General features: G+C 37.2%; 3 protein-coding genes and 1 long non-coding RNA gene across 5 annotated transcripts in view; 2 read left to right on the forward strand and 2 right to left on the reverse strand.

Moving 5' to 3' along the window:
- Positions 1-20: 20 nt before the first annotated feature.
- Positions 21-2,125, reverse strand: LOC105284521 (glycoprotein-N-acetylgalactosamine 3-beta-galactosyltransferase 1). Its single transcript, XM_011348105.3, has 3 exons — positions 1,254-2,125; positions 881-1,179; positions 21-732 (listed from the first exon to the last, which is right to left on the reverse strand). Exons 1-3 carry the CDS (start codon positions 2,092-2,094, stop codon positions 484-486), a joined length of 1,389 nt encoding a protein of 462 aa, XP_011346407.2. The 5' UTR covers positions 2,095-2,125; the 3' UTR covers positions 21-483.
- Positions 2,126-2,666: 541 nt separating this feature from the next.
- LOC105284522 (sulfide:quinone oxidoreductase, mitochondrial) lies at positions 2,667-5,113 on the forward strand. The gene is made up of 9 exons (XM_011348106.2): positions 2,667-2,808; positions 3,022-3,129; positions 3,223-3,331; positions 3,411-3,635; positions 3,725-3,925; positions 4,004-4,213; positions 4,290-4,476; positions 4,562-4,808; positions 4,921-5,113. Exons 2-9 carry the CDS (start codon positions 3,047-3,049, stop codon positions 4,979-4,981), a joined length of 1,323 nt encoding a protein of 440 aa, XP_011346408.2. The 5' UTR covers positions 2,667-2,808; positions 3,022-3,046; the 3' UTR covers positions 4,982-5,113.
- Positions 5,114-5,286: 173 nt separating this feature from the next.
- On the forward strand, positions 5,287-6,629 carry LOC105284520 (coatomer subunit zeta-1). Of its 2 annotated transcripts, none has more exons than XM_011348102.3 (5): positions 5,287-5,392; positions 5,771-6,016; positions 6,094-6,227; positions 6,292-6,382; positions 6,551-6,629. In XM_011348102.3, exons 1-5 carry the CDS (start codon positions 5,375-5,377, stop codon positions 6,596-6,598), a joined length of 537 nt encoding a protein of 178 aa, XP_011346404.1. In that variant the 5' UTR covers positions 5,287-5,374; the 3' UTR covers positions 6,599-6,629. The 2 variants fall into 2 exon arrangements, with proteins under 2 accessions (XP_011346404.1, XP_011346405.1); XM_011348103.3 differs by lacking the exon at positions 5,287-5,392 and adding an exon at positions 5,485-5,575.
- A 4,491-nt stretch (positions 6,630-11,120) lies between these two features.
- Positions 11,121-15,956, reverse strand: part of LOC105284518 — a 30,513-nt gene continuing 25,677 nt past the window's right edge. The window contains exon 3 of the long non-coding RNA XR_894887.3: positions 11,121-15,544. This is a non-coding gene — a long non-coding RNA (uncharacterized LOC105284518). The remainder of the gene's footprint in view (positions 15,545-15,956) is intronic.

Genomic DNA, 15,956 nt, shown 5'->3' on the forward strand with positions numbered 1-15,956 from the left:
AAACATAAAAGAGATTAAAATTAAAGGAAAATATACATTTATTGTGCGTTATACAACAATAAATTAAATTATAATTAAATTATTTTTTATACAATCAAACATTTATAGGAATTATGGTAGGCACGCCTCTGCAAAAGTGATTCAGGAACGAGAGATTAACTTATCATTTTCGTTGTAATTGACGTTAATGAGTCTCTAATTAGCTCGATAAAACGCAGTCAAAATAACAGAGGAAGTAGTTATCAAAATCATTTCCTATTAATAATGTAAATTACGCAGAACGCGTATAATCGGATTAATTATGTAAACCACATCAATTGATGTAACATGATTAATATAATGAATATTTGTAAATGCAATTTTAATATCATTAATATTAACATACATTAAAATGAAAATTGAAGATATTTGCCGTCTATTACATTTTCTTCATCTAGATAATTATTCCAATAAAACTGTTATAACTAATATCTTGGTAAACAATCAAAGTTTTGTATTGTTGGCGCCTTTGTCATCTTCAATTGATTTACAATTAGTCGCGGATCGGTTCCCTGCTTTGTAACCGGCAAGTAAACAATTTAAGGCATCTTGTGTCATTCGATAATCATTTTTTGTAATCTTCAGTTGTCCTGGCTCGGAATATTTTGAATGCCATATCTCGTAATACGCGTCACTCGATATGTCGCTTAAATGCGTAATGTTAAATTCTTCCTTCAGTGCAATCTTCCACACCTGAAATAAGACACATTTGTTGACACAAATGTTCATTTATTGTTATATATCCATATCATAATGTTTGACGAAATTTTTAAGAAATAAACTGACAGCGTACTAATTTTAATTAGTATTAAATAATAATTAGTATTAACTTAAGACTTACATTCTCTTCGGGTACTGGAGTTTTCGCAGCTGTGTTACCGAATCTGGCTTCGCTATTGAATACGTGTAAATGATACAGTAAGTAATTTAACGTATACATTTTGTCAGGTTCACTAGCACTAAAAGTCACAGATCTCGGCGAGCAGCATTCCTTCGTTGGGTACACAGCACGTGTAAAGTAACTGTCTGGTCTGGCAATGCCCCATAAAAGATTTTGTAAGGAATAACCGTGGAAAGTACCTCTTAAGTACTGATCCCTGGTATCGGACGGATGTATGCCTAGGAATGAGAGGTGTTTTCCTGTAAGAAGAAATGAAACATTAGCGTTGCGATGTTTCACAATAGCCAAATTTGTATGAAATCGTATCACTTACCGAGATAATAATCCTCCTTCTTCCAATATTTTCCACCTGTAATGCATTTCTCTGAGGTATTGAACATCTGCACTACCTTGGTCAGTGCTCCTTTGCTGAGAACGTATCCGGATTGAGCAACATTGTAAGTCTGACCCCACAGAACCACCGGGTGACCCAAATAATAGTCACTTTTGTGATCCAATGGAGCTATCATGTAGCGCAGATTCTCTGGTATGACCATAGTATCATCCTTCACGAAAATGATCCACTGCAACTTATTTGCTGTTTCATCTTTCCAAATATAATTCATAGCTTCGCATAACAGTTGCCAGGAGGACACAATCTTTGCGGTGATGTTTATAATTGGCAGATCCGCGTTCTTCAAATGACGCCCAAAGAAATATATGTTATTGCAGCGTTTGCCCCACGTGGCCTGAACTGATTTTCCTAATTTGAGTTTCTCAATGAAAACTACACATGTGACGGATACTCGCTTCTTCAACCAGTACCATTCTATATTTTCAATCTCTTTTGCGTCGTCTCCTCGTTGTGGTCTGTATAAATATCTGTCAAGATTAATTTTGTGCGGTCTCAGGTTTTGCTCGACTAACCAAGTGCCATACGTGACACTGTTAGCATAGTCAGAGATCCTCTTCTCCTTTTTCCAATGCTGTAGAATGACCTCCTCATGGTGAGGTTTCTTATTCAGATAATATTCCGGGTACCATGATGGCAGATCTTGATCACTCAGATCTGACACAAACATACTCCACAGGAAGGAAAGTAATAATGGGAAAACGAAACCAATTCCCAAACCAGCCAGAAATACAGACCTTTGTTTTAAACGTCGAAAACGCATTTTGTCATCACAATGGAAAAATCAGTAAATACATGAAGTGATTTTAAAAAATACAAAACTATTAAAAATATATAATTATGATGTATCATGCATCTAAAGTTTCTTTGTAGTACTGGCCATTAAATTGTCATCTCACATGTGAAACATTGAAGCAGGATTTATCAAAATTTTGATCTCGAATACCGTGTGATTTTCTCTGTTTTCTGCACATCTTTTCCTCGTATCAAATCAAAGCCATCAAATGTCATCTACTTGACGTTCGTGTCTTCAATTAAGGTACTTGACCTTCATTAAACTTACTTATTTTATTAAATTAAAATCTTCTAACACATTGCGTTCTCTTAATATTTATTAACTTCCTTTATCCTTGATGCTATTTGCAAAGTCATTTCGATAAAACTGCAAATATCAAGCATGCAGTACAATATATCCACTCCTACGTGAGAGGTGCATTTGTCTCATCAAGGTTATGTGTCATTTTTATGCGAATAATCTCGTGGTCCAGAATGTACCGGATATTACATTCGCGGCGATTGCGAGGTCGAGGTCGAACAAGCCCGAACCTTCGTTCAATGTTTTGAAGTGGCTCGAAAGTGCGTGGTATCACGAAATTGGAATGTATAACAAGGTACACGAGTGATTACAATGGAAAGAGTAAATGCGAAGGATTAACCTAAACTTGAAAAACCCCGAAGGGCGATTCGTATGCAAAAGGTACAGATGTTTGCTTCCGATAGGATATCAGCTTGCAATAACGATAATTTTTATCGCAAAAATCCATTTGTCACATTTGGCAGCTTAAGTCACCTTGTTCCAACATCGGTTCGATAGTAATAGGAATCACGTTACAAAACTTGTAAAAGTGCGGTTGCAATATTTTAATAAACTTGCAAACAGGTGCTAAATCGTATTTATTTTCAAATAAAGGGTCATATTGATCTTCTGATACACCATGTCTCGTCTACTGCTTGGCAATCTCACGTCGTTACCACAAAGCATATTATCCAAAAATGGATATAAACAAATACATCATTCGTAAGTGCACTTTATAATACTTTTCCAAAGAAAAGTCTCTTTATTTCACTCATTTAAATCTTAATTTAATTTAAAACTTAAATTTCTTTTCAGTTGCAAAGTTCTGGTAGTTGGAGGTGGCACTGCTGGCTGTTTGATGGCTGCAAAATTATCAAGAAAGCTCAATGATCCGAAGCAAGTCATTGTGGTGGAACCCAGTGACGTGAGTTAATAAATAAATAATTAAATGATTGCAATATACAATCCTCTTTCAACAATAAATTAAATGTCTTGGTTTTTAGGTACATTACTATCAACCCTTGTTTACTTTGATTGGTGGAGGCATTAGTCCTTTTAAGTCATCAAGAAGATACATGAAAGACGTCTTGCCTAAAAATGCAAGGTGGATAAAAGCTTCCGTTGTCGGATTCCAACCGGATGTCAACAAAGTGATGACACATAACGGGGATACTATAGAGTATGAAATCATGATTGTTGCACTAGGCTTGCAATTATACTGGGATAAAGTGAGATATTAAGTAGTATTTGCTTGTTTTGTATATACAGTTGAATTTATATATAATGCTAAGATTTGTTGAAAACATTGCTCATGCAGGTTTCAGGTTTGATAGAAAGCTTACATAATCCCAATTTTCAAGTCTGTTCGATTTATGGACCCGACACAGTGTCCCAAGTCTACGAGAATGTTAAAAAAACATCGTCGGGAACTGCGATATTTACATTTCCGAATTCGCCAGTCAAGTGTCCAGGTGCGCCGCAAAAGATCGCCTACATCGTTGAGGACTACTTCCGCAAAGTATATATTTACAATAATTACAGTTTGTCGACTTGCAGAGAAAATTTTTATTTAAATAATTGTTTATTTTATCTTAAGCATAATCTGCGAAGCAACATTGATGTCGTATATAACACAGCGTTACCAGTTATCTTCGGAGTTAAAAAGTACGCCGATTCCCTCTGGAATGTTTGCAAGTCAAGGGATATCACCGTGAATCTCCAAACAAATCTCGTGAAAGTGGATCCAGACAAACGGCAGGCCACGTTCGAGAAATTAAACTCGCCAGGAGAGACATTAGTGCAGGAGGTTTGTTGTATTTAAGTTAAATATAAATCTGAATATTATTGTCAATCAAGTTTAACTGTCCTCATTTTCGTACCAGTACTCCCTGCTCCACGTGACGCCTCCAATGGGACCTCCCGCAGTATTGAAGGAACACTCAAAGTTGACCAATGAGGCTGGATTTCTCTGTGTCGATCCCAAAACATTGAGGCATACTCGATACTCGAATATCTTTGGCCTAGGCGATTGCACGAATACGCCGAATTCTAAGACGATGGCCGCAGTAGGTAAGGCAACAGCAGCTTGCAAGATTCTTGATAGACCATTTGAGAAATTTGTGTGGCATTAATTAACGACGCGCTTATAATTTAGCCGCGCAGGGGAAGGTATTGTATCAGAACATCTTGGACGACCTGGCTGGTAAACCGATGACGATGGTCTACGACGGTTATGCGTCATGTCCATTGGTCACTGGTTACGGCAAGTGCATTCTGGCAGAATTCGACTACAATCTGCAACCAATGGAGACCTTCCCGGTGAATCAGGGCAAAGAGTACTACTTTACGTTTCTGCTAAAGAAGTACATGTTCCCGTTCATATACTGGCACTTGATGTTAAAGTGAGTTTATCTAAATTTCCATTGAACAGTATGTAAGTGTATTAATACACACACATACAGAGGGAGGAGAGCGAGATTGATATTAAATTTCCATGCTATATTTTTTTTGCAGAGGCTATTGGAACGGACCGGAATTCTTCCGTAAGTTGACCAAGGCTCTAAAGAAAGACTAGTACTCGATGTAAAAAGAAGCTGAAAAAAATATACCCGGTGCCTTTTACAGTTTATGATAAAGTAATATTTTATAACATGGCTTGAACGTCAAGTTATCTAATGTATATAAATAAATGTATATTTGAAGATAATTTTCTTATTATTTATTCTTTGTACATAGTCAGATATAACAAGATTAATATAATTATTATGTGATTTGCTTTATTTAGCCGTAATTTTTAATTATTTTATTTTATTTGTTTTATTTGATTTTTAAAAATAGGAATTTTGCCTGAACGCCACTGAGCGTCACTGTGAACATACTCTAGGAACATTATTCTAGTGAAGTTTCTTTTATTTAGTTATCTACCGACACTGCTGAACACATCATACTTGTCAAAATTGACGTAAACATGGATGGTCAACCGCTGGTAGGTTTTTATAATAAATATCGCGATAAATCTCGCAAATAATTTATCTGTGATAAAAGTAAGATCATAAGTATATTTATACTTCCGATTCTGATCAGAACTGTGCTAGCTGTTTTAAAATAGTACAACATAACCTAGTCGTGGTCGTGGCCGTCTATAAAGTTTCTTTTGGCGAATAATATGGTATAACTAATTTTACTTTTATTTGTAACATTGTTTTTATTTTTCAAGTCATTCTTGATAAAAGAAGGAAATTTGGTGATATTATTAAGAATATTATTAAGTTAGATCTTGCATCGTGATTTATGTATACACATGTGTAATCTGATTTTGCGATCTATTGCAATGACGAAAATTTAATGTTGAAAATTAATATAGGAGCCTACTTTATACACGGTCAAGGGAATGGCCATTCTCGACAACGATGGCAACAGGATACTTGCAAAGTATTATGACAAGAACGTGTTCCCGACCTCCAAGGAACAGAAAGCTTTCGAGAAGAATTTATTCAGCAAAACACACAGAGCAAATGCTGAGATCATCATGTTGGATGGCTTAACGTGCGTCTACAGAAGCAACGTCGATCTATTTTTTTATGTTATGGGCAGTTCGCATGAAAATGAGGTCAGTACATGGTTGTCGACCATTTTGAAGCAGTCACAGATATTTTATACATTAATAATACGTTGTGCTTATTTCAGTTGATCCTGATGAGCGCTTTGAATTGCTTGTACGATTCTGTCAGCCAGATCCTTAGGAAAAATGTTGAGAAAAGGGCGGTACTTGACAGCTTGGACATAGTGATGCTAGCAATGGATGAAATTTGCGACGGCGGGTAAGTAGAACATTGTGTAATAAATATCATACTCTTGATAACAACGCGCCACATATATTTTTAGTATAATCTTGGATGCGGATGCAACGAGTGTGGTGCAGAGAGTAGCATTAAGAACGGATGACATTCCACTTGGGGAACAAACGGTGGCACAGGTAACATTTTACCCAGATTTTATTTTCATATTTTATTTTTGTTCATTTTAAATGTCTTCTTTTAAAATGACATAAAAAAATAACAATGAAATTATATTTTAATTTTCACTTCAATTTGCTAATTATAATCTTGATTTATGTGCGATGCAAATTGTTCTCTTGTTCTAGGTGCTTCAATCAGCCAAGGAACAGCTTAAGTGGTCATTATTAAAATAAACATTCTCATTACATGCATATTATTAAAAAATTATATTATTATTAGTAATATTGTATAAAATAAAAAATGTGAAGATATTGAGAAGTTTATGTTGTATATTTGTTTCTTAATCTTTTTAAAAGATAATTAAACTTGTTAAAACTTGTTAAAAGAAAAATAAACCGACATTAACGATTCATTTCACCTAACTATACATATACATAAATACACATAAATCTATTTATTGTCGGTAAAATAATTCAAGTTGGTGGTTCAAGCATTCTGACAGATCTACATTTACCTTCAGTGCAACAAAAACTGATCGATAATGTCAAAACTCTTCAATTATTTATTTCGGGACCTCACCAAGCCCAAAAGGTGGTTTGCCCAACTTCCGGATGGCTTTTAATAATAATTTAATAGTCGATCTTTAATATTATCTTATCAGTACTTGCAGATTCACTCATTGTGATTTCTCTGGTAACTGACGCCGTAGTCTTGTTCCATGGCGAATAATCTTACTACTTTTTTTTTAAATTACAGATTCTGTAATTGCGATTCGATAAACGCTTCTATCGTAATTATAATGACGATTTTCCTTCTACATTACTAATCCAAGTCCACAATTTACTTTGAATCGTTTAGTTTCCTTGCGTACGTCTTAAGAGGAATTTTAAAAGATGTCCTCGATGATTCTGCCCTTAACATTACTATCGGTTTTGAGACATTTGTATAATAATGGGACATATTTAAAGACAAATTACTACATATAGTAAATATAAAATATTGCTATATATATCTCAATAATTTTAGATTTAAATAAGTATATCTAGCCAGCAATATTATCGACATAGTGTCGTGTCAAGTTTAATTTATGATTATTACAAACACTGGAAAAACCGCGACGCAATAATAAAAAGAAACATGGTGGATCGTTTGCGCACGATTACAGTGTTGACGTCTGCAAGCTTATTGAAATTACATCAGCTTCGATCTCCCCACACGTATCCCTAATGGAGCCCCAACAACGTTAAGTCCCTCATCCACGGAATACGGTACTCGCACGAACTTTTTATATGGTCTCCCCTTCTCCGTTGGTACCCACCGCTCCCCGGGGAAATCCAGCGAGAGAGGGTGGTCGAGGAGAAGCAGGAGGATGTGGAGGAAGAGGGAAAAGAGGTGGAATAGGAGGAGAAGAAGGTGAAGCAGGAGCGAAAAGAGGGTGGAAGTTAGGCAACGCGCACGCGGCATCGCGGAGAAGCGGCGACCGGAACATCGTCCTTCGTCTATTCGACGTCACGCGACAAACCCGTGGACGACCCGTCGACTCGTTTCGATCGCGTCCGTTGGTTACTCTTTCATCGGCTCCTCCGCGCTGGGAATTTTAAATTTGATTACAAACTGCCCGCGTTCCCTTCTTCGCCGCACGTTTCCGTTTCATCCCGTCCTCCTGTCTCCCACCCCCCGTCCCCGGCCGGACACTATCCTTTCTCACGCGCGCGCGACCCGATGAAAAACTCTCGTCGCCCGATTGCGACGGAATTATTGGCCGGCCGGCTTTATTTATGGCGTTCATTTTCCTGAAGATCGCGGCTGGTCCATCGCTCGTCGCCATCTGGCTATTTTTTTTCCTTTTTCTCTCTTTTATTTCCCGTTCGTTTCTCATTTCCTTAATTACTTACTTCTTCGTTTCACTCTCCATTGTGATTAATGTCATCTATTTTCATTTTTTATTATTAATATTGTATCAAATTGATAGTACTAGATTTTTTTATATTTTTTGTAATAAGAGAAGAAAGGAGAGAGAGAGGGAGGGAGGGAGAGGAAGGATGAAAGAGGATGGAAAGGGAGAGAGATTATTTTTGTTAACATCTGTATCATTTCTCTGTTATATGGTGCTTCGAGGAGACAATTTATTTGCAGCATAAAATGCAATTAACGTCATTATTCTCTATTTATACACATTAGCTTATAAAAATCTTTCTTTGATGACTTGAGAAAGCCGTTACAGAAGGTTTTCTCAGACTTTTGACAGAGTTCTCAAAAAGTTATTTAAAAAAGGATCATTCATATTCTATTCTATGCAAAACAAATTCCCGTAAGTCTACTCTTTAACTCTTTAATATCTATTCTAGTTTCCTACTAACTACTAATCCTTCCCTTATACCTTTTCCAAGCAAACCAATCTCAGATGCTTCCATGCTGTGCGAGTTTCGCTTCATTTCGCCTACTTTCACACAGTTTCCTGAGGTGAGGCTCTACTCCATCAATTTCTGCCTTTTTTTGCCAGCTTGTTCGTACCACCTTTTTTGGAGCTCTCGTGTGTGACCCGTCGATACGCGATTTACGACCCGTCAAGCGAGGAACGAGCAGGACGTTGATAACGACGACACTTTGACGAGGGGGACGCACCTCGTTCTCTCCTACTCGCAACAGAAACTAATTACGAACGCGAGCTTCGTGCGCACATCTCTCTTTCTCTCTCCATTCTGTTCTCCACCTTTTCTCTCTTTTTTACTATGTATTAATTTCGAAATAATAATTTAGATATGAATAACGCGTCTTTAATACCTTAATAATATAACTTTAAATTTAAATCAAACAATCAACTTTAAAATTAAATTCGCTACTGATTCCGTTTAATTCATTTCTTAAGAATCTTCAAGTCAAAGATAACGGAATTTTAACTAATTAAATTACGAACTGATGGCAATTGTAACTATGCCTCGAGCCGAAGGCTCCTTGCTATCCCTATTTCTTCAAAGAAGAAATAGGTATACTTGAAATATTATATGAAATATAATAAGAGAGTGAGAATAAGTTCTGTATATATCTATCCTGTAATAGTATATTAATATGATATTATAATCTTTGAGAATTATTTTCGCGATAGCATTTCTCTCAATCGACAATGAATATTAATATGATGTTGTATCAGATTACTGGTTCATCCATTTAGTAATCCATGATCTTGAGCGTGTTCGTAGTCGGTGAACACATTGGCGATTTTGTATATTGATGCAGAAGAGAAAGAGAAAGAGGGAAAGAGAAAGAGAAAGGGGGGGAAGATATATCCTCATAAATCAATAAGCCAGTCTCTCTTTTCAATGAAACGAGAACCGCGATGGCACATGCTCGAGAAAGCCCGTTAAATCGGGCTTTAGAGACCCAAATCTCTCCTAACATCTCGCGTTTTTCGGTCGGTGGTCCAGGTGGCCGTGCGAGGGCAATTAAACGTATAAACGATGTGAATTAGCCGCAAGAATTGGTTCGGATGCGGGAGCGGGCGCACGTTTCAATAGAATCGCGCCGCTTCCTGGGCATCAGGACCATTTAACACGATGACATCCCCATTTACCACCCCCGCACAAAGACTGCGGGGTAGACATTGCAAAGCCCTGAAAACCCATATGTCAGCACGTGCCACTGACCAGAGGCGGCGCGGCGCATCCGTTCTCCTTTTATATGGGGTCGATAGCCACGTCGGGAACCCACCGACCACTATCACCATCGTCGTCCGTTTGCCGGAAACTTATTCGCAGAGATAAACAATCCTCACCGCGATTAATCTTGTTTATCATTAGCCGCTTAATGACGATGGGATTCACAACGACACGAGCATCGTCATTAATATCTTATACGTTTCTTTACGTGAAATATTTATGCAAAGAGGAGATTTTTGGAGGATATTGGTACTCGAGTTGTTGCATTCAGTAGAAATGAATTATTTATCGTCTATTATTAGACTTTTTAAACATTGTTGCTTGTATTTCATGTAAATTAATTTGAGAAATTAAAAGGCGAACCGAACTTTTTGACATGTAACGAAATTGTTATTATTATGTTAGATAACATTGTGTATAGTAAATGTAAAAATGTGTAATTAAATTGTAGAAAATAGTGGCTCAAGAATAACACGCTGCTATTTTACGGTAAAAGAATAATCTCTGTACGACAATTCTGATCTTTAGTTCGAGTTGATAGTTTATAGTTTTGAGGTTGTTGGAATTATTTCTCTCGCTTCCGAAACTTATAAAGAGAATCTTTTTTCCTCTTGTGGCACAAGTTTCCTCATTCACTGCCTTTTGTCATCTTAATCGACCGTGAATGCCTCGGTAAAGTTTTGTGAAAAACAGCACGGGCGCAGCAACGTGCACGTACATTGTCCCTCGTCACCGAGGTCATCGCATTCTTCTAGACAACTTTCGCTTCGATCACTAAACGTTTCATTATCTGCCGCTACCTGAGGAGAATAACATGCCTTGACAGAGATCTCAAAATGGATTTTCTACTTTCTATTTCTTCGAACTTTTCCGGATAGAATTAAATCATCTTGTAACAATGCAAAATTGCATTCCCGCATAATTCATTAAAATAAATGAGTTAATTTGATAATCTTGAAGTTGGATGAAAAATTGGACGGATTTATTGTAATAATGTTTAAAATCAAGTTTTTTTTAAAAATATTATTGCATTTTTCTCAATGTTTCTTTAACGTGCAGCATGATGTCTTCTTTCCCATCTCCTCTTTCTTTCTTTCTCTTTCTGTCTCTTTTTTATATATCTCTCTTTGAGAGAGCAGATGTTCCCGAAGCCTTCTTCTAGATAGAAGTGGCAAGGAGCCCCTTTGATAAACGCGCCACTACACGTTATGAATGCTTGATGATGGCAGTTCATGACTCGCGAAGCGTTCATGAAACGGGAAAGGAAGAGGCGGGAAGACGGGGAAGGTCCCCCGTACCTCAGCTCTTCGTCTTTATCCGATATGGCAGATCCCGGCGTACATATCTCCCCACTACGTAACACCGTTGGTCCTCCCACCTTCTTCGTCGCATATCTCTGGTCTCTCCCTGCGCTACCGCCAATCATCAACGAGCAACGAAGCAAGGATTGGTGAAGCGCACCCCTCTCTTTGTTGTCCGCTCTATCCGTACGAAGAAACAGGGTTAACTGTTTCTTCAAATATCAAAAAAATATTTATTATAAAGCTACTGTGTGATACTTTTAGAGCAAAAGTGGCATTTTAAAAATAATTAATCGGGAATATTATAACTGCTCCTGAGAAAAACATTAAAAGATACTATACTTTTTTATGCATGCAATAAAGTTTTCATAATGTACTTTAAAATGCTTGCGTATAGATGATTACATATATGATTTATTACATTATTTATATGGACAAGTCAAAAAGTTCGGTTCAATCCTTCAAATCAATCACATGTAATGTAGGCAACAATAATGGTAATAATAGACATTAGTCTATATCACAGACAACGATGGTGATTACTTGGTTGACGAATAATTTGTTTCTACTAAATGCAATAATTTGTTTCTACTGAATGCAGTATAAAAGTAAAATTTGACATAAAATTCTAATCAAACGTTTTAACTGATTCAATGACAAAAAATGTTGTTACAATAATACATATGCCATTAATATTTATTAAAATATACATTTTGTGGGATATAATAATAACAACCCTCTTTTTACGGTTTTCATATACTTTTATACTTATCAGATTGTAATCTTCCAGAGAACATAATTTTGGTCAGTTCAGTAATTCGAGATGTTGATATACCATGCACGAAATAATTCGTCGTAAGACAATGTCGAATGAAGAATTGATATGTAGTATAACAGTGCTATTCTTTTGATTACTATACCTTCAATCCAACGATACGATGAACAGCGTCAATAATCTGTCAGATACAAGCAGAGGCGCGAGTACGCAGACCCGACTGATATCATGTCGGAACGAAAGGGTCCGATCTACCCGTTTATAGTCGCCCTTGTCCTTAATCTCACCATCTCACTCTCCTAATATTGCATATACTATCGTCCAGAGATACTCTTAGATTCACAGTCTTGCTCTCTCGTTATCTCTCCCTCTCCCCCTTTCTCTCTCTCTCTCTCTATCCATCTATCTTTGTCTCTGTCTCTCTTGTCCTCCAGCGAATCGCACCGCCCACGACGCGCCGCGCTGCCACGGCCAATCGTCGACGAGCTGTGAAACAAGGAGTGGTGAAACAGCCTCCCCTCCCAACAACCCCCTTGTCAGTCTGCATGGTTTGCTACACATGGGGTACACGCTTACGTACTTCCTCGCTTCAACACTACCGAAATATCGACCCGATATCTCTCCTCTCTCCCTCTATGCCGATAAGCGAGAGAGACCAGAGCCATCATGGCCGCTGGATGTTTCGATGTACATACGCGTTATGTACGCGATATGTGTATAGCGCGCCTCATAGCAGCGCGCTGCGACGCTATTACGACAGTTTTCAAAAGGCTCCGCCTGAGCAAAATCAAAACTGCTCTTTTCGTTTCAATTAAGCGATCAGCGCTTTAGTTTGTTTAGAGTCGAATGAACGTCTAATAAAATAATATTACTTGAAAATGTACGAGTCACCAATGTTTTTTAATATTTTCCTATAAAAAATCATATATTCTCAACTCTGTACTTCAAATTGCTGATGTTGAAAACAAATAATGTTGAAGCGCAGGTGTTGTTGAAGAAAATTAATTTTGTTGGAAAGACTATCAGTAACGTGGTCTTTTGATTGAAATTTATATAATAGCCTGCATAAACTTTACATTTATATCAAATCCTTTTAAATGACATGATTGCAATTATCGACATTATTTTATTTATCATATCACGTTCGAAATCATTTGTCGGAAACTGAAATCTGTCGCGAAGAGTTCGTTTCGCAAAATCATTTCCGCAGATCACACAATTCATCCCTTCGCATTACACGATAAAGATGTATCATAGCGTATCCGCGCTTGCGCAAGCTCGCCAATCTATTTGACGTATCCAGTTCCGGAGTTGTTACCGAGGGTTGTACGTACATGGATATAGAACATCTGGTGTGCTAGCCAGATCAGAGGTCGTAACAGTGCGGTGCCCAACGCCTTATTGCCACCTACCACCTTACGCCCGAGAAGCCCACCCTCTCAATCCTCGATCCTTACTTCCCCAACGATATCCCCGCGTACCGGACACGTCGAATAGGAGTCACACGAGCGTACAATATATACGTGTGCAACTACAGGTTTTTACGGTACATGTATATATACATATATTACATCCATGTATTTCCTGTACATTTGTACAGGAGAAACCATAAAAAAAACTATCAAATTCTTTTTATGGTAAAATTAATTAACTTTAATGGAATATTTAATCTGGATAAAAATTGCTCTATCGGCATCTGTTTATTACTATTATATTTTTTATTTAGTAAATAACGTTGCTAATATAATTAAAGTTAATATACTTGTGATTTACCGTAAATACTTGACCTTTCTTGAACGCCGCTGTACGACACGCGGATGTACACACGTTCAAACATACACCTACGCAAGATTATACACCTACATTTACTTGGGACGTTGCAACGGCGAGGCGCTACGAGCTCATTCGTATATTCGCTGTCTACAAGAAAATGTTGCCATCTAACTCGAGATTAGCGTCAGGGACGCTCCTATTCTCCTTACTTTCGTGGATTCTCTCCGATTTATCAATCATTCCAGATTTGTACAAATAATCTTGAAATTAGTACGTAGATGATGAGACGACGTTTTTCGCCAATTAACAAACGAGGTCTAGTAATAATATTTAACATCTAAAATAATGATATTTTATGATCGTGGTTTACACCACACACATGTATGTAAAATCACTCAATAATTGTCACTATTTAATTATAAACTACAAAATACCCCTAAATAATTGTATCATAAAACAGATTTTTATTCTTTAAATGTATTTATTCGAAAACTGTAACAAATATTTGCATTATTCTTCCATTTTTAATTCTAAAACTGATTAACAAACAATAACAAAAGTTAGTAAATAAATTTACTTATAAATAATATTTTAGTTTCAGATGCAATATGAACAAGATTAAATTAAAGATAAATAAAGAAACATTTCCAATGAGCAGCAAAGTAATTTGCATAAAATAGTAAAGTAGTAGGATATTCGCGATTCACAACTAGAAGCTGCGTCCCTGGCAAACAACCCTGGCGATATCCTTCCGCAAGGCGGCCATGTTACATTCTCTGCCGCGGTAAAGCCTTGCCGACTAATAAGTTTCATCCCCCGCGTAGTGAGCACCAATTATGAACTTGCTCCAGCCATAATTAAAAAATGTAATTTCACCGCCAGAGCTCCTCGATCTTCCCTTAACGCTTTAACGATCTCTTACCCCGTATTCCCAGAGGTATATGAAAGGAGATATGGAAGAGTATAACAGATTGAAATATTCATCCCCTCGCATACCTTGCGAGCTACCTGGTCTATATCTATCGTCTCCTTACCCCAATTTTGTAATTTGATGTGCAAGTGTACTAAATAAATAATTTCTAGATTTATATCTATTCTTACAATGATACAGAAAATAATATAATTATATTGTGAATAATATAATTTTCAAGATACTACTATAATGATATAATTCGCGATGCTAATGATCATTTCCAAGACACAAGTGTAGGCACGACTATGTTCTTCCGGTAAGTTGTCCTTATGCTGCATCGGAAGAGAAGCCGGCACTTCCAACTTAAGAAGCAATTAAAACGAGTGGCAAGTGCCGGAATTAGAACGAAATTAGGCATACCACTTGAAAAGCTTGTTCGACGATTGAGGAGCACTTTCGAGGACCGGCAGCCGAACCTCGCTTCTCAGGATCCTGGTTTCCTGCTTCCTGCGTCTTCTCCTTTTTAAGGCTTCTCTCTTAGAGAAGAAAAAAGAAGAGCGAGGATCGCGTCGTCTCGCGTGTGTCGAACGTTTCCGTAAAAAAATTTCTTCCCGCACTTATTCTTGCTTATCACGTCGAGCAGATGTGGATGCGGCACTCTTTCTCCCGTGGCATTGCTCTACACGATATTTTACTTACGACGCAATCACAGCGGATGTCGACGGTTAAAGATCTCACCCGTCCCTCTGAAAAAATTAGATCTGAAAAGGAAGATTTAAAATAAAAGGTAAATAAAACACTCATCATATTTTTAACACACAATTTTAGTTAATTTTAGATATTATTCTAAGTTTATTAATACAATAACAATAACACACAATCAGTGTCACTCGACCAGAAATATTTGACACACTCTAGTGATTTTTTCTTTTTTTCTTACTAATTGAATATGTAAATGTGTGCCGAATATTGTGAATTGCCGCGGAAAATCGTGTGCTCTCTGGATCGAACAGGGAATGGAATTTAATGTCTCTAATTTCGCGCGATCATCCCCTAATTTAATCAGAACGCTCGAATATCTCTCCTATTTTCGTTCCGCTCCCCCATCCACTCGATATTCCACCGGTTAGCGTCGTTATTTCCTGCCTGTGGAATAAACGGAACAGCCGATTT

The sequence above is a fragment of the Ooceraea biroi genome, chromosome 6 (genome assembly GCF_003672135.1).
Source record: "Ooceraea biroi isolate clonal line C1 chromosome 6, Obir_v5.4, whole genome shotgun sequence".
In the NCBI taxonomy this organism is placed as follows: Eukaryota; Metazoa; Arthropoda; class Insecta; order Hymenoptera; family Formicidae; genus Ooceraea; species Ooceraea biroi.